Source organism: Opisthorchis viverrini (assembly GCF_000715545.1).
Source record: "Opisthorchis viverrini unplaced genomic scaffold opera_v5_188, whole genome shotgun sequence".
Classification (NCBI taxonomy): domain Eukaryota; kingdom Metazoa; phylum Platyhelminthes; class Trematoda; order Opisthorchiida; family Opisthorchiidae; genus Opisthorchis; species Opisthorchis viverrini.
Window position 1 is genome coordinate 683,801 of NW_008751842.1, and position 18,316 is coordinate 702,116.

The following is an 18,316-nucleotide window of genomic DNA, read 5'->3' on the forward strand; positions in this document are numbered from 1 at the left end:
TATATATATTATAATATAATAATATATAATAATATATAAAATACTATACAATATATAAAATGTATAAAGATTAAACTAACCCTTATCCTCGCTCAGAACCGTTCTCAGTTGAACAAATGTGCACCAAAGTATGACTAAGTTCGCCACACAGTGGGAATGGGCTGATTCAAAGTCTAAGTGTTGATCTGAATGCGGTAACTTGCAATGGAACTTGTGTTGACAGAAACCCGAGGGGCTGGGAATCATGTGCAAATAATCGTTGTCTACATTTCATAGTGAGCATAATTTTATCACAAAAACCGTTCATGGTGCTTGGTATTAATACATTCCGCATTCCTCAATCTACTCATGTCATTCAGTTTTCTTCGGCTCTTTGACGGAGCGTAAGTTCGAAGGAGACCCGAGGTAGCGAATAATACCAACCCTGATGAATGGATTTCCGAATCTCTGTTTCCCTTTTTCAGCCCACTGTGCCCTACTTACTGCAAAATACTAGTCAAAACGGCAGCAGATGGTGGCTCATATGTCAGGCGTACATGAGCTTTGTGTACAGTTTTTTTATCCAGAAGACGCTGTACATTTTGCTGAATATACGGAATAGAAAATTCTGGTTTGATGGATGGTACTTGAAAAGGGCTTGGAAGTCAGACATAGACTATATGTCTGGTGTTAGGCTGCAGCGCAATAACAACTCGGATGCGGATGAAGAGGATTTACTGGACAAGGTACAACCTCATTTATCTCCCGTCAATATCTCTTCTCCACATCAAGGAGCTGACCACCCATGCGCTTGCATCCACTGCCATTTTTTGGGTCAAAAACGTGCCAGGACGTTGTCACCAGGGTCAGTGAGGTCACCAGACCCCACGATTTCTGATCTATACCACTCCAAATCCTTTACCCTGTCACCCGATATCAGCCAACGAGAGATACTTTCCGATTCATCAGATGTTGCTATACAGTCCATGGAAAAATCACCAACTGCGGGTGGAGTTTGGGCTTGGGATACAAAGTACATACCACACCAACGCCCACAATCTCCTTGGCTCCCTAGTGGAAGTCTTTCGAGATTGTATCTTAAAAGGTACACTTGTCGTTCCTGTAAGCACAGAAGAAAAGGCACTGTACGAAAACGCTTGAAGCCCAGTAACCATATTCCATGTTGCAAGGATGCACTGCGAAAGCGACTTCATCCTAAGTATGTAATACTACGGTCAGCAGAAGCCAGCCCTCATGACTGGGAGTTTGAACCCAAGGAACGAATTCCCAGAATGAATGAAGAGGAGAGTTTTTATGGGCACTGCCAGTTACTCGAAAAACAACTGCTAACATTTGGTGACAGTTTGGTGGATCCACGCTCGAAATCAGTAGACGTGAACTTTGGTCTTGTCATCTCACCACCACCTGCTGGCCGGTCTATATCCGCCGGCCAATATCAGTCCAAACCCCGACATATTTTAACGCCTACTTCAGAAAAGGATGCAACCTCCACAAGTGCTGACGCCAGGTTACTTGGTTTTGGTTCACCGACAAAGGTCTCGGTTGACAGCAGGTCAAAAACGCCGGCGAAATACCCACTGAATCTTATACTTCCAGTACTCAACCCTCCAATCGGACCCACTAGCGATCAGATGAATCGCATACTCCGACGACATTGTCATCAGCGGGTGATTGCATTCAATGACATTGATGGACTATTCTATCCTGGTAAGCAACTTATCTGCTTCCACTTCGATTTTGTTTTGAATGTGAATGTAAACTGTTCAGTTTTTATCTTACTTGCAGACGGAGTCGACCCACGGCCAGTTTTTTTCGCTGGAAAACCAATCTTACACTGGAGCATCACTACTAGTGGTTAGGAGTCTAGGAAGGAGTGGGATAAGTGAAAGTCATCCAGTGTGCAAGTATCTAACAGCCGTTTTCTTTTTCGTCACATGTGGCAGCTCTAGTGGTCAGTTAGCAGTCCTTATCCCAGCCCACAAGCTATGTTACCATACAGCCGCTATACCGGAACCGAGCCAGTAGATTCTCATGAAACCGGTCAGGAGAAGGAACAGTAAAAACATCGGCCAAACAACCGCAAAACCATTTGTAGATGCTTCAAGACGAGAAAACCCAAAACATTAAATATCCGCCTAAATCAGATATCACTGTCGGTTAGGCTGACAATTTTGCAGAACACCTTTTCCAGTTTTGACGTTCGTACTCTCTATAATTTGAGTAAATTTAATGAAACCTCTCATCTGCGGAAAAACCATTCTAGTTAATCCACTGAAAGCCTAGTTATATTGCCCTATCATTTCGTCGAGAGGAATATCACTCATTTAGGGAAACATGCACATGAAATCACAGAACAGTGATTCCGCCGAAAGAAGCCCACAAAACAGAGTGGCATTGCACAGCATGGCCAATGCAGTGGTATTGCGTTCAGAACCTCATCAGCTGTTTCTGTCGATGGTTTATACTGTATAGCGAGAGAGGACAGCAACACAAAGGCGATTGGGAACGCATCACAGTGGAGCACACGTGGTCTCAGTATAGTAGTTCGAATGCTAGGGCAAGAGGCTTCAATGAAGATTGCCAGGTGTTTACACAGAACAAGATTACGTGCTGCCAATTGGAAGGGGGTTGATTAAGAGCAATGGTTAGAAAAATTGTGTCACATTTAGTAGATTGTTACGGAGGTTTAAACCGAATAGTCTGACTGAAAGATGCCATAAGACACTTAGAGCAGTTGAAAGCAATGTTGCCTGAGAACATATCCGTCTCGAATTACGGAGAGGTGCAGGAAACTGGGGCCGAAAAATGTGCTACATAAGCCTATCTGAGTCACTTCGCCTTTTAACTATGGTATCATCTCTCCCTTAATCACAGGTAAAATGACGGTTGTGGTCACCCCAACTTGAAGTGGTTTTGGGTTGGTATTTATCAATCAGGAGACTCATGCTTCAAGCAGAAAAGGCAGATGTGAGATGTCTGCGTTCTAGGAATCCAACACTAAGCTTTTTCATATATCTGCGGATCCAGATACTCAGGCAGAACAACGAAGTAGCTGCTCAGGCACATTCCTCAGCACTTCCAGTGATGGGTATTGGATTGGGCCATGCTCAAGCCGAAAACAAAAAAGACATGCGGAAATTGGAGCGTAGAGTATCAGCAAGCAACACACTCACGTTCATCTGAAAACCATGTTTTGTATACAAATGGAAATTGGTAAAAATTTTCACATTCCATAATTTGATTCTTATATCACACACTCAGAAGCAGATGCTAGAACACAGGGTAACTGCCTTGCTAAAACCACCATACTCGTTATTTTATTCTCTGCTCTCTTTTGCACACCTATCCCATACCCGTGACAATCTCGGTAAACTTTTGCGGGCTTAAACCTATGCTTACTTCCATCCATTTTCACCTCCAGCAATGATCTTTTAAGGACGGCATTATTTCCCTGACCAATACTCTGACAATAGGCCTAACCCAATCACCTTCAGACTGCCAGTCCGTAGTGTTGCCTTGTGTAAACACTTCGCAACTTTGTTTAAAAATGTTTCCTCTGCGCTCGAAACTGAGACTTCTGAGGTGTGATCCCGATCACTTTTGTATCTCCTGCCTTTAATACATAATATAAACCACAATCTCGGTAGAAACAGCTGATGAGATTCCGAAAGAAATGTCACAGCAGCTGACTTGCTATGCGTTACTACTGTAATGTCACGCTCGAAGATGAAGTTAAAAAGATCTTCCAGAACCCATCTTGGTGGCTCGACAATCCCCGGTCATCGTTTGTGTAATGTTTTTCCCAACGAACTTTTCTCGTCATGTGCACTTGTGAGATGACGCCACCTAGGTGTTTAGACAACGAGATGTTCGGTTGAAAATCAGTTTTTTGGGCTGTGTATATACAGCTCGCGTTTCGTAACTCAGCGGCATTATTAATTGCATGCATATCTTCATTAAAATCCTGCCTTGGAGTGGCCTTCCATATGGAGTACCAAAACTGATCGCCTTAGGGAAAATGAGCATTATGAGCAAGGTTACTAGACTTACACTCCACTGGTGTATGGATGATTGTAGTATACTATATTGCAGGGACGGTTTTATCGAAGCAGATCTTACTAAACCTTTACATGACTCTGGCCTTACCAAATGTCGGTAAGTTAACACTCAGCGACAAACATGTGCTTAAATATAATGCTTCCAGTTTTCAATTAATTGAGAAATGTTTGGGACCGACTGGGAAGTCATCGTTTCAGAGGGGTTTGGTGAACAATCGGTGGATTTATTGCTGGGCAACGTTTCGCTTTTGACACAAAAGTTTCGTCAGGCCAAGTGAGTAAGTAAGTAGGTTGATTGGGTTTTAGGGCAGTCGGGGAACCAGTCCGTGAGATTCCTTATGACTAGTGACGTGATCAGTGCTGGGTGTTCAGTATGATGTTCCTGTTCGTTGATTAGTGGGGATGACTAATATTTACGATAGATTGGTTAGGGGGGATTCGTCTTTATGATGAATCCGGATTTTTTCGTCCCTGCTTCTCCAGTCTAGGCTACCTTAATGAAAAATTCCTCTTGGGGTCGTTCACAGATTTCGTTCACCTGTGTTCGTCCAAGGGTGCTGGGACAATGGTTTGGGGATGGGGTTGGGGTGGTTAACTGGATCTAACTCTACTTAGATTTTGTACTTTTGGACCCAGGCGATTTCGCTGATAATTGCACACCGCCTCGTGTCATCTCGGCTGATCTAGGACCGCTCTTCACACGTTTGCATGTTCTAACCCCTCTATTCTATTAACACTTGGATGCTTGGCGATTTCCACCGCCTCTACCACCAGTCGCTGTGGTGTGAATCTTAAACCCCGTCTCAGTATGTCCACATTTTCTAAGTCTATCCTATGCCCAGTATCTAGAGCATACCCTGCCATTGCTGAATCTTTGGCTAACGCCTGGTATTCCTCTACGTTTCTCGGTGGTCTGTTAATGGAACGCTTATGTTCACCGACTCTGGTGTGCAAATCCCTGGCTGTCTGACCTATGTAAACCTTCGTACAGTCGTTACATTTTATTTTGTATGCACATTTCTGAGTCCTATCAACCGGAAGGCGATCCTTCAAATGCACCAACACCGAGCGCAAAGTCTTCCCCTTCTGGAAAGCTACTCTAGCGTTAGTCGTATTCAGTACCCTTCTAATGATTTCAGATGTCCCTGCTTTGTATGGAATAACCGCTGCTCCGATCCACTCCCTGTCGGGCCTTGGTTTTGGCACCAATACCCTTCTTAGTTGCCGGTTAATTAGACCCACTGGGTATCCGCTATCTTGAGTCGCTTTTTACCTCAAGTTGTGCTGTTCTGCACTGTGTACAGAGGAGGTCGACCGAAGAAAGAGAGAGGCATTTGAGATGCCTCTGAATGAGCCTGGGGATCTAGCTTCGCATATAAACAGGCACTTCTACAGCTTGTGTGTAATAAGACGAATTAGGGTTGCACCTTGGAGTAAAGGCTTCGTGGAAATTAGTCTAGTTTCCTAGTTAATGCGGCAACCATTTACGTGGGTCGTACGCTCATTCATCGACAGAATCTAAGCTGTATGACTGCTAAGCCAGCTGATCAGCTCTGATCTTTAAACGACCATATAGTAAGATATAAGGTATCACCATCCCTCAAAAAGAGATAAATATCGTCTAATTAAGTCTATGAGAAAGCGGTATCATTATGGATGAACTTAATTAGATTATGAGGTTATAGTGTTGTCAAAAACCGATGAAGTCACAGAACACTCCACTTGTTGTTTACCGACCATCTGAGTTTGATCTTTCGTACCCAAGAAGGAGTGGATAAATTCACTCTCGAATCCCTCTCATCTGGAACCCAGCTGAATCTCCCGTTTGTAATGTCTCCAGGCAACGGAATGTGCTGCACCAGGCTGCTTCGTGTTTCAGTCGCTACGGTATTCGAGATATCGCGATACATGTACATACGTGTTGCATTAATCATAAGGTTGCTGAAAATTCTTCGGCAGCCCACGACTGGTTTCGCCCTTCTTGCGGCTTAGCAGGCAGGCGCAGTCTCCGAGTTTCCGTCAACCTTATGTTCTACTTGAAACCAGATTGCCTGGAAATACCACAAACGAGAGATTCAGCTGGGTTCCATATGAGTCTCTCGTAAAACCAAATTTGTTTACAAATGAGTGTATTTCGCTAACCTCGTACGATTTGGTTTCAATTAGGACACGAGGTTGACGGAAACTCGGAAACTGCGCCGACTTGATGAGCCCCAAAAAGGGCAAAAACCGGTTGTGGGCTGCGGAAGCATTTTCACTAACCTTATGAGTAGTACATTACGTATATCCTCCAAAACCTCTTCCTACCGTACAACTTTAACCTTTTTGTAGAAAATTACTGCATCCAAACCCTCAGTCAAACTCGGGCACGAACCTTAACCCCAATTTCAGACCCTCTATCAAGAAGACTATGATTATGTGTGGAAAGAGACCAAGTTGTCGACAGTTCAAGAGAGTTTCACCTGGTCTCAAACCCTCAGTCAAACTCGGGCGCGAACCCTAACCCCAATTCCAGACCGTCATCAAGAAGACTATGACTATGTGTGGAAAGAGACCAAGTAGTCGACAGTTCAAGAGAGTTTCACCTGGTCGAAAACTGACCGTGTACTTCATTGGCACCCTAATGTTGGATGCGTCTGACTACAGCGGTGTGTTTGACCAGCAAGCCAAAAAACGTTTATCAAGGGATTAAAAAGCCCATAGGAAGTCTAGATGATAGAATGATTTTAGCGTTACAGGAAAAGGTCCAAAATCTCCCGCTCAGTTCTTCTGAAAACACAAGCAGTCACGATCCTGGCAATATCCCAAGTCTGTTTGTCAATGTGCAAGAATGAAATACGAAATGAGATGAAATAGGAAATAGCATAAAGGATTAGGCCTAACGGACCTTCTGAAAAAAATGACTTAGGGTTTGTTTGGTTGTCACCAAGTTTCAAGTTCTGTTTGGGGAACCACTAGACTTCTTTTCCTTCCTTCACACACCTTCCTTTCCACACCAATTGTCTACCACATTATTTGGGTCCTAGTAGCATGCTCTGGCATGAGTGATGGTATATAAAATGGACCCTGCAGCGGTCTACCATGATCAAGTTAGCTTGCCAACGCAATCGAATTGGTCTCGATGTGGCTCTAATTGCAGTTGTTTAATCGGTCAGTTAAACATGCGGTTGGCCAACAACTAACTGTGTACAGCTCATCAGACCCGGAGATCCAGATAAGATTCAAGTGAAGTTTGACCTCATACACACCCTTAGGATTAATGCTTTCTAAAAATGCATTGTATTCACATTATGCGCACATTCATTCCCACTATAATCCCAAAACCATATAGTAAATATAATTGAAGTGGGAAACTTGTATCAAAATTAACAGAGTATATAAAAGCGGGTTCATGATAAAGCACGTGATAAGATAAAATTGGCACTAAGCACAATATTTTTCGTAAAAAACATAAAGATCATCCATTTTTGTATACGCTGCGTAAATATCCATCTGTATACCAGATATGACAATCTGAGTTTACTGCAAATACGCCACAAACAAACAGTGAAATTTCACTAAATCAAGTGAGCGAAATTCCTCTTCTTATCTGTTTAGGAATATTATCCGTTTTACTGTCTCCAAAAGCTGACTTTATCTTATCATACCTTTTATCACAGGCCTTGTTCAGAAGTGTGTGACACCAGAAACATCAGTCATTCGGTTTCGTCACAACGGTCTATTTTCCGAGGTGCCGAATATGCTAACCCTCCCAATCCTCGACATAGTGCACACACAGGCACTAAACGTGAGCGTACCATATATGTATCTAAATATTATGTATATAGATAGATTGATTCGAAAGGACTTTATGACTCTCGAACGCTATTATTATTAGCCATTTATTATTAGTAGTGATGTTACGGCCTCCGTATTTTACTGAAAGGAATTGTAAGTGGTAAAATGCAAAAAATTTAGTTCCGTGTATCAATACGTAAATAGTGCGCAGGGTATTGCTAAAGTTGACCCGTTGTCGACATTTCATTCCACATAGCTGTCCCTGATTGGACTGGGCCCTCACTTAAAGACCACCAGACAGTATTACGCAACATTTCGAGTGCTTGTCACTGATTTGGCTTAGACAACCAAGAGGTGAATTAAATCTGTTCGACACGTTATAGGGCTCACCAATTTTTGCTGTTCTTCTACACTCCCAGTGAATAAACATTCAGATTATCCACTTATCAGTCATGGCATCTCCTTAGTGATTCTATAACACAAAACTCTTAGGTTCTCCTGTTGCGTGCTTTGAGAATGGGGAACCCTGCTAAGGTCACTTTATTGTCCGGGGTTCAAATCTTGGCACGGCCATTGGATATACACTGCTGATGAGCTCTAATGAGAGCGAAACTCGAGTGCAGTGCTTCCCTTTGGTGTGGCTCACTGGATAATTACCGCAGAACAGGAAAATGGCCGTTCAAACGAGAAGGGTGTGACTATGACCAAAATACTTATCCCGCAAAACCCTAAAACTGCAACACACGAATTCTTGTCATCACTGGCTGGCTGTGAACTAATATATGTGCCCTCATAGAGTTAACAGTGCCTGGGTTATCTACAGTTTGCTTTGTGGAAGACTTTGGACAAACTCCTAGGGTCTGAATTCATCGCGGTATTTCCAATCGGAAGTTACTGTGAAATAAATAAGTACAGCGAATATGAAACCAGTCCCGGCACTCACCTGGAAGGACTCAGCAACCGTTGTAAGCCTGCATTCTGGACGGTCAAAATGGTTCAATTTAACGCTGGCATGGTATGGGAAATCATAACTACTACTACAACTTAAGGTTCCAGGTGGATGGGTCAGAATTAAGAATAAGGGTGACTTCCTACATCACACTAATTAACGGGTGTCTCTTTACGGTTTCCCTTGAGAAGCAAGTGGAAAAGATTGTCAACATACTAACTCTACGACACAAACAGCTAAGTTTCTTCCGCGATCATCTGGTTGTCTGAATGTCATGCACACAAACACATGTAACAACATGAGAAACAAGCTTAGTTGTCGCAAGCGGTAAGCAGCAAAAAACCCTTATATTGTGATAATTGCGATTACTGACCAAATATGGCTTACCACTTGAGGAACCAGTGCTATACACAAACACATTCTCTCTCTATTGGTAGGATCCCTTGTGGTCTGCAAATTGCGAAACTAGCTGAGAGTCAACCGGTGTTTTTAACTTTTGGCATCGATACTCCACTACGACCAATTAGGTCTGAGAAAATTTTGGATAGGACATCATCGGTTTCACTGTTCATGAGTCTCCTCTGGTACACATAATCTCAGAATTCCCAACAGTCTTACTCCATACCAAAACACCAAATTTTACTTACGATGAGATAAAGATTCAATTAAAAGTTAAGTTGGTGTTAACAGGAGAAGTAGTTGAAATTCACAATAATCTGTCGTACCTAATGCTCCCCAAATAAGCGAATATACGATCATCTACAAACTAATTTGGTTTTTCGAGAGACTCACCTGGAACCCAGCTGAATCTCTCGTTTGTGATGTTTTCTGGCAACTGAATGTGCTGCACCAGGCCGCCTCATAATTCAGTTGGCATGATATTCAAGGTCTCGCAGTATATTTTCATAAAGGAAACTACTCACAAGGTTGCTGAAAACTCTTCGACAGCCCACGATCGGTTTAGTCCTTCTTGGGGCCTATCAGGCGCAGTCCCCGAGTTTCCATCAACTTTATGTTCTACTTGAAACCAAATTGCACGAAATTAGCAGAAATTGGTTTCAAGTAGAACATAAAGTTGACGGAAACTCGGGGACTGCGCCTGATGGGTCCCAAGAAGGACTAAACCGATCTTGGGCTGTCGACGAATACTCTGCAAATAAGTTTTTCTGCGTACGTATGATTTGGCGTTCAAGTACAAATTAAGGCACATGACGATTCGGGGACTAGAACTACCAAATAAGTAACAAGAAGGGAGAAACCAAGAGCAGGCTGTTCAAAGTTTTCATCATATCCTAACTGAGACAGGCTATTTTTGTGAAGCATACTTGGTTGGAGAAGACCATGAACAAGAGGTTTCTGTGAATTGCAGTCAAGTCTCCTGTCAGCAAGAAAGCAAATAAGTATTTTTTTGATAAAGCAAATGATAATTTTTTGCACCTTTTTGACATCCCACTATTGTGGGTTGCAAGTCGGTAAGGATATTTTCTGTCATCTGAAATGATCAGCGTAGTTCAACTCTGATTCGCAAACGCAGACCCCCGCAATTCATGTCACTCTCACGAAGTTCATTCAGTGAACTTTCTCAGTCAACGGATCAGTTCTTTTGTCACATGTGTGGAGCTTGTTTTAATTTAAAAAGTGCTTTAATGTTGAGAGAACAAACCACACTTTGTGTGCCTTGGCTTCAGGCAAAGAGCGTCTGAATCCCGGAACTGGCACTTATCTCAAAAAACCTGAAAGGCACTGCAACAATTTCCGGGAAACTGTTTGGCTAGGTACTCAGTTTAAGAAAACTCCCATGTCCGGTTCTGCTGTTGAAAGAGATGAAAAACCTATCAGATGTTTGCCAATGACATTTATTGAAATGACAGTTTTTGTTGTGTGCCTTAGATCATCATCATATTTAGTTCTGTCTTACTTCTCACCCGTCAAATAATACCATGTGTGTTAGTTGGCACTACCATGTTTTATTGACGCAACTTAAAACAGATTTCTTTCATTCAAGGATGGGGACACTGCGTTGGTACGCGTGAAAAATCTTAACACAAACTGTGAATGTTGGGTTCCCGCACGCATAATCGGGGGCTTTTTGGGCTCACCAGATCCCAGCTTTCCACTCCGCCATCGGTATCAACTCAAATTGTTCAGTGGATCAAAGGTAATTACTGCGTGCAATTCATCATTAGGCACTGTGGGCCTGAGTGTGGTTTGTGTGGTTTGAAAGTATTTCATCCTTCAACATGCACGTGGAATTTGGCTTTTCTAACAATATATAGACCTAGCCGATTGGAACGTTAGAAACTGTATGACATATAGATGAAAACTAGGAAAATGTGGCTCCAGAGTCCTTCGCGCATTGGTGGGTGACAAAACCCCCAGGTAATCAATGAAACCGTTGGACTCTGAACTGGAGACACAAGTAGTAAAAAAGTCACGCTGCCTAGTAAGTGTCCATTATCCCCAGTACCAGAAACAAACAAACAAACTGCACAACCACCAACCCACCGCTACGCACTACTACGCCCCCACAGCAACGCACTGATGATGTCATCTCGATTGGTGATGAAATGTTTGCAATCAAATTGCCCAGCTCAGCGAACAAGCCAACGACCACCATCATTCTGGGAGTTTGAGCAAATTACTATGGTCAATGTGGTGAGAATAACGGGCGTAACTCACCGGTGGGTCATGGATTATTTACTATAAGGTGAGAATTATTCCAACAACATCGAACAACAATATGGCACAAGAAGGATAGTTGGAATTATGACGCCATGTTTCATTACGGGGGCCACTTTTGGTTCACGGTTGAGTGATACATTGACCTACTTTGTATCTTTCAGGTTATAGTCCACTTCGTTTACAATCTCATTCTGTTTCGGCCCGTCACAAACTTTCGTTGCCTCATAGCTGTGGACTGTAGGTGGACTGTGGTTTGCCTAAGTGATGTCTGGGTGACGAAAGTTTGGCACCAGTCCCCTTTCTTCAACTGTTTTATCTCTCTTACTTTAAGACATTAGAAACCATTGAATAAACCTTGTGGTCGTGCAGTAATGAAGCAGTAGTGTCAACACCGATATTGCTCTCTCTGAGGATGATGATGTTGGTGATGATGATGATGATGATGATGATGATGATGATGATGATGATGATGATGATGATGATGAGGATGATGATGATGTGGTATTCTCGATATCCGTCATTGGTCATCCCCAGATATCTCCATCTTCCAGATGTGATTTAGTGCTTACAATCAAGACGNACCTACTTTGTCTCTTTCAGGTTATAGTCCACTTCGTTTACAATCTCATTCTGTTTCGGCCCGTCACAAACTTTCGTTGCCTCATAGCTGTGGACTGTAGGTGGACTGTGGTTTGCCTAAGTGATGTCTGGGTGACGAAAGTTTGGCACCAGTCCCCTTTCTTCAACTGTTTTATCTCTCTTACTTTAAGACATTAGAAACCATTGAATAAACCTTGTGGTCGTGCAGTAATGAAGCAGTAGTGTCAACACCGATATTGCTCTCTCTGAGGATGATGATGTTGGTGATGATGATGATGATGATGATGATGATGATGATGATGATGATGATGATGATGATGATGATGATGATGAGGAATTCTCGATATCCGTCATTGGTCATCCCCAGATATCTCCATCTTCCAGATGTGATTTAGTGCTTACAATCAAGACGGTCGCACTTCAATGTTTACAAAGCTTGCTTTGTTGACAGTTACTCTGAATTTCACCTGCCTTTGTTGTCAGCAACAACTAAGCTATCACCGTCAAATCACTCAGCAGACTTACGAACGATGAAGCTGCCTTTCATTTGAGACAACTGGTCATCATCTTACAGTTCAGCCTCACTTCACAGTCAACTCCTTTATATTTATCTCTCAATTCTGTAGCCCGTAGCTTTCTGAGAACTTTTCTTCGATTTCACCATCCTCAAGTTTTCGTTATTTTATTTCCACCATCCTTGTAAATGGTAAACGCGTGCACGAAATTGGTTGATCATAGAGATAACCACACCCTATAAAGCTGTCTTGCCAACCATGCCGTCTTCTACTTTCCCGCCAGCTCTCATTGCATTATCCCTTTCTTAGGTTAGATTAACTGCGTCAGCTTGAAGTACTGCCATTCAAGACACGAAGCCAAGGATAGGGATGAATACGCAGGTCGCCCGACCGAGCAAAGCAATGCGTGCTGTACAAACAAATATCTGATGGCGGGCGCGCAAATGAAAGCGATAAAATTGGGCGCACTCAAAATTGCAATTCATGCATTTCCGGAAAATTCGCTGATTTCATGAATTTGCAAAAATCGTATGTGTGCGGGCTAGCCAGCCACACTGTTTTTGTCACATAATCTGTGAAAGAAATGGACGACAGACTCAGTAATGTAGACTTACCAGACAAACAACACAAAGACATGTCATTGGTGAATGAATGTGAATAAACATTATCCACTATTCGGTTTGTCTTCGCTAAAAATATCTCCTCTTCTAGGAGCTAGTTAGCCAGACGTGTACACCAAGGTTTTTTATTCAGGTATGGTTCATGAATTCCATGTAAAGCCTGGTCGACTCTTTGATCCGCCAACATTTTGTCATTTGATAATCTCGCGTTTTCTGAAAAGCAAAAGTAAACTGTATGAAACGGGTGGAACAAAGGTTAAACAAAAGACAGAGAGAACTAGACTTTTTGATACCTCCGTTCACACGGACTACATAGTCAAAATGTTTTCCGTTTTTGTTTTGTTCCCACCACCCATACATGTTTTAATGAGAGTAGGGGGCTTGGCGGTTTTGTTGTTATTCATGACGTCAGGGAAATTAAACCTAGCAATCAAGGTACAGGCTACCTTATAATCTGTCTACATGACAATCAAATTCAACGTCATTCACCTATGAAAATGGTAATTTTCTTACTTTATGTAGCATGTTTTCCGTCGGCGAGACGTCCTGCGAATCAGTCCTCTATTCTACAAAGGTCTCTTGGACTACATCAGAGCAAAGCGCGGGTAAGTCTGATACTTTGTATGGGTTTCTTGCCTCCTAAATGCTTAGCAAAAAGGTTATGCATTACGTATATTTCGCTGAGACTGGGTAATTAAGAATGATGAACTCGTGTAGCAAGTTCTGTCTCTTCGCATGCAGATTAGCTGCAAAACAGTAGTGTTCTAGATTCGCTGTCGTTCAGTTAAAACACCGGGTCGATATTTTTGCCCAATATATGCGTAGAGAAGACTACGGTAACCTGACTCAAAGAATTTTAGGATCACCCCAGGGAAGGAGAAAACTGTTGCTATCTTGGAAATCACGAGAAGGCCATAGAGTAACAACACTAGAGATCAGAATTTTGTCTTCCATTCCAGACCCCGTTATGATACATCGTTTTGAACTTTCTGTTCGATTTAACTGAGATAATGCTTGTTATAGGACAGATCATTTCCCAGATCAAAGTTGTCTGCTTCTTTAGAATAGGTTTACAAAATGGTGTAAATAGGAAGGAAGGCTTCAAACAGCTGTGTTCTGTGGTTTGGGTTTCGTTATCATAAGTGTTTTGTGCTTTGATCTTGTCAACTATCACTGCGAACATTTACTAAGAAGGATGATATTCTTCATCCGTGCTCATAATGAAACATCGCACGCAAACAAGTGACTGTCCTCCCACAAGACGTATACCTGGGAAAGCTAATTTCCTAAAATGTTCAGGCAGAAGCCTAATCGATGCATGTTCTGGCGAAGTGAATCGCCAAAATCACTTTTAGGAAACGAGTAACTCGGTCCACATCATGCAGCTGTTCATTACCAGTTGTTCCTTATTTCCCCTGATAAGCCTAATAGCTGGTCTTTTCGGCTACTCTTTGAAAGTGGTCAACCTCTCATTCAAAAAGCCTACCAAAGCCTTGAATGCTTTGTGTTCGGTCCCATTCAAACACGTCTACCACACTACATGTAGCGGCTTAGTTTCGGTTGAGCTCGAAATATCTTTGATTAAGACGCGAGCTTAGTGACCGCGGGATTCGTCGTTCTACCCCTACCCTGGCATCTCAGCTGCTTCTTTTGGGGTTCGTAAACCTGGCACCTAGGCACCGGCAGTGTGCTCCAACTGAACAATTATTTCTTTTTAATTTTACGTGGCTTGGAGGTGAACCGGTACGCACACTGTTCTGGTGAGACCCAGTAATTGTGAATTATTCTTGTGCTAATTCACTCGATTAGCTGTTTGTAATTGCATAAATCACGTTCACATCTGTCTCGTTTGAACAGTCGTCCTGCCGTTCTGGCAAAATTATTTTCGTGAGTCCACGCCAATAGGGGAGAGCCCTGGACTCAAGTTTCTGTCTTATTGAAGCTCATCGTCAGTGCATATCATTAGGCATGCGGATGTACGAACCTCGGACATCCGACATGCAAGGCGAATGTGTTAGCCCTAATCCACCAGCGCACGGTGGACCGATCTGAACAGGAAAATGTGTTCACGCTTGAGCAATGTGACTGGTTTGCCCAGTGCCTCGAACGACGACTCGGTAACTGTCCTGGTTGTGTCGATCTATATGCACTGCTGATGAGCTCTAATAAGGACGAAACTTGAGTCCAGTGCCTCCCCCAGTTGGGGTGAACGCACTAGAATAATTGTTCCAGAACAAGAGGACAACTATTCAAAGGGGAGTGATGTTAACGTGTATTTTCTGGATGCCATGATACAGAACTAGGTAAAAAGCTGCTCACATCAAAGGCAATCGGTTTGGCAACACAAAGGTGCACACAAAGTTCACAAACTTGAAATTACTTGAAATTACTTCGGCACCTTACTCTAGCAGCCAGTCGAATGACTGTTTACATTTTTAGTTACAGAATCCACTGATAAAAGCGTACGAACTCAAACGCACGAAGTAACAATCAGATTCAATTTGGGTGTCAAAGTCTTCCACTAATCCTCTGAGTGTAGTTTAGTAAAACTGCAATAAATGAACATAGAACACCGGGACAAACCACATATACTGGGGCTTTTCATCTTCATTTCGCATGATCCATGCTGGGGGGTTAAGAGGTTTCACATATGGTAAGGAGAAAAAGTAACATCCTGTCATCAACCGTCGAATGCCGTAATACACATCAAGCAGACACCATAGCGATGCCTGTGCGAAAATGTAGTAGTTCAGACAAATCGGACTCAATAGGCTGTAATAATCAGTGTTCAAGAAATTCCAGTCACCGAAATCTAAGCGAGCCAATAACTCCCAATGGAATCAACAAAAAATGGATAGCGATTCCGACAAGAACATGACCAAGTCCTGAAAGTTAGAATTTTTAAAACCTAACCCTCTGTCTACTTCCAGTGGTGATCTGCCAGATCAACCGGCAGCAACTGGTGAAGAACCTGCAAAGCCTAAATTGAAGCTGCGCAAACGTCAAAAACCCCAGTCGGCTGCTGTATCTCCGCGTTCCATTCCAAGGCCTCGACCGAAGAAAGTGAAAAAAGAGGTAGGTTTGTTCACTGTCATTCAAAGGGTCTATGGAAACGCTGGACAAGTCAACACCGGTTTCGTCCGAGGCTGCTAAAGCCGAGTACACGTCCAGTGGGGCGACTCTGGAATTTCAAAAGAAATAGGATAGGCAAAAGCGCGTGCAGATTGATCTTGCAATATCTTCGATAAGTCAACTTTGTTGGCTTACTGTTTCCCAGCCTATTGGCTGCATTTGGGTGTATCAGCGTGAAGTCTACCCTTGTATTACATTAATCGGCATCTCCAACAGGACAAGCGTTGACTACAATCATCCGTCCAGTTGCGCAGTTCTTGTGTGGTCAAAAGTTGTAGGTACATTGCAGTACATAAAGTGACTGGAAACATTTCAGCCTGGATGACTGAAGTGTCTCAATCCTGAAACTAGTCTCGTCTCATGAACGTGCTATTTTGGTTCAATATAAACTAACCATGACCATGCGGATTGATAAGTCGATGGAATTAGCAAGGTTATCAAATTTCGGCCGCGCCAACTTTCTGCTGATTAGCCGAATAGCTCTACTCGATGATGCTCTCGTGTTTCTTGTCCCAAAACTTTTGTTCAAAAGGTTGTTTGAATGGATACACCTATGGGCTTTATCTGAAAATACACCGATATTAACAGATAGCATTTTTAGTGCCAAAGTTAATGAAATCTCAAGAAAGTCCGCTACCTGTTTCGCCCCTCTTGGAGCCTATCAGATAAGTCTAGTCCCGAAATTCCACATGTAATCATGAAAAGCTAATAAAAAGACAGCTGGGTCTTATCGGCTTGGTACTGATCAAGTACAGTTTCAAGTAGAAATGAGTTGCTTTGTTGACGGTGCTCTTATGTCTCACAAAGAAACGCGATACGGTTTTTTGTCATTCGGACACCAATGCTGAGTAGACAACCATAGTTTGAAGCCGATTCTCGTTTGGTATGCTCTCTTACTCATCTAGGCTGTATTAGTCGATACATAGTAGCATCCATCATAGAGAAAACGGAGTACCAGTTGACGGTATCGTTGTATACCGTGTACCAGATGTAAACACAACGGCAGTGAAGAAATCGCTGAAGCCCCCTTTGCTGTTCCACCGTGAAAATCCACCAGTTTAGCCCAGAGATGACGGTTATGGATATGGGGAAATCACAGATGAATTCACCCAACTTGGGCTTCATGAGTGAGGCAGTTGTCAGCTTCATACAGTGCATGTGAATTTTTCTCACAAAATCCGTTTTGGTGAAGGAGGTCTTCGTGAAACGGTTATATCAAGACCGGTGGGGCCAAAAACACATCGTACAATGAAGTGGACAACGACATAATCACAACGACAAAGTTTCAGGCATGTTCACAATCAGGAAAACCGGCAAAAGGCAATCTTTTGGTTTTCATCAATATATCGTACCAACGAAAGACTACATTCCGCTTAAAGAAAATTCCTGTCACAAGTGAACGATTTCGGTCAGTCCCGTAGACGTTCTTTCCAGAGGAAATTCACTTTACACAAATGCTTAATTCGTAATTTCACCGTATGCCGCAATTTTTAAACCAAGTATTCTGTCCAACTTATACGTCGTGAATTTTATGAGTACGTAGCGTTACCATCGTATCTTGGTACTACGAATGTTGAGATACACTAACATTCCCCGAGTTATGTCCTCTCAGTTCGTTCGTGCAGAAGTTGTTATCAACCCAGTATGTCATATGGATTACTTATCTGTTCCATCCACTCGAGAAGTCTGGCCCTTCAACAACAAACCGTTTGCATTTTTGCAACAACCCAAAGTTTTTCGTCAGGTGGTGGGTAGATTTTCGGACCAATCCGGAAACGGCGAATTTATGGTACAGGAACCACTCGAGCAAATTTGTTACTCCGGTACTACTGGCGTGCCAAGTATAGCCTGAAGTTGGCTCAAACAGCGTCAGTTTATTTCTGTGGTATCATCACAAGTTCAAATAGCCACAAAGACAGTCCGATAAAACAACGGTCCTATTCTACGGAAATTACAAAGCTAAGTTCATGCTAATCTATGAAA

General features: G+C 42.7%; 1 protein-coding gene across 1 annotated transcript in view; it reads left to right on the plus strand.

Annotated features, from left to right (window-relative positions):
* Positions 1 to 462: 462 nt before the first annotated feature.
* Positions 463 to 18,316, plus strand: part of T265_07788 (hypothetical protein) — a gene marked incomplete at both ends in the record, with an annotated part of 33,593 nt that continues 15,739 nt past the window's right edge. The window contains 5 exons of the mRNA XM_009173400.1: positions 463 to 1,707; positions 7,718 to 7,845; positions 10,790 to 10,942; positions 13,724 to 13,806; positions 16,132 to 16,276. Of these exons, the coding sequence (XP_009171664.1) occupies positions 537 to 1,707; positions 7,718 to 7,845; positions 10,790 to 10,942; positions 13,724 to 13,806; positions 16,132 to 16,276 (1,680 nt within the window). The remainder of the gene's footprint in view (positions 1,708 to 7,717; positions 7,846 to 10,789; positions 10,943 to 13,723; positions 13,807 to 16,131; positions 16,277 to 18,316) is intronic.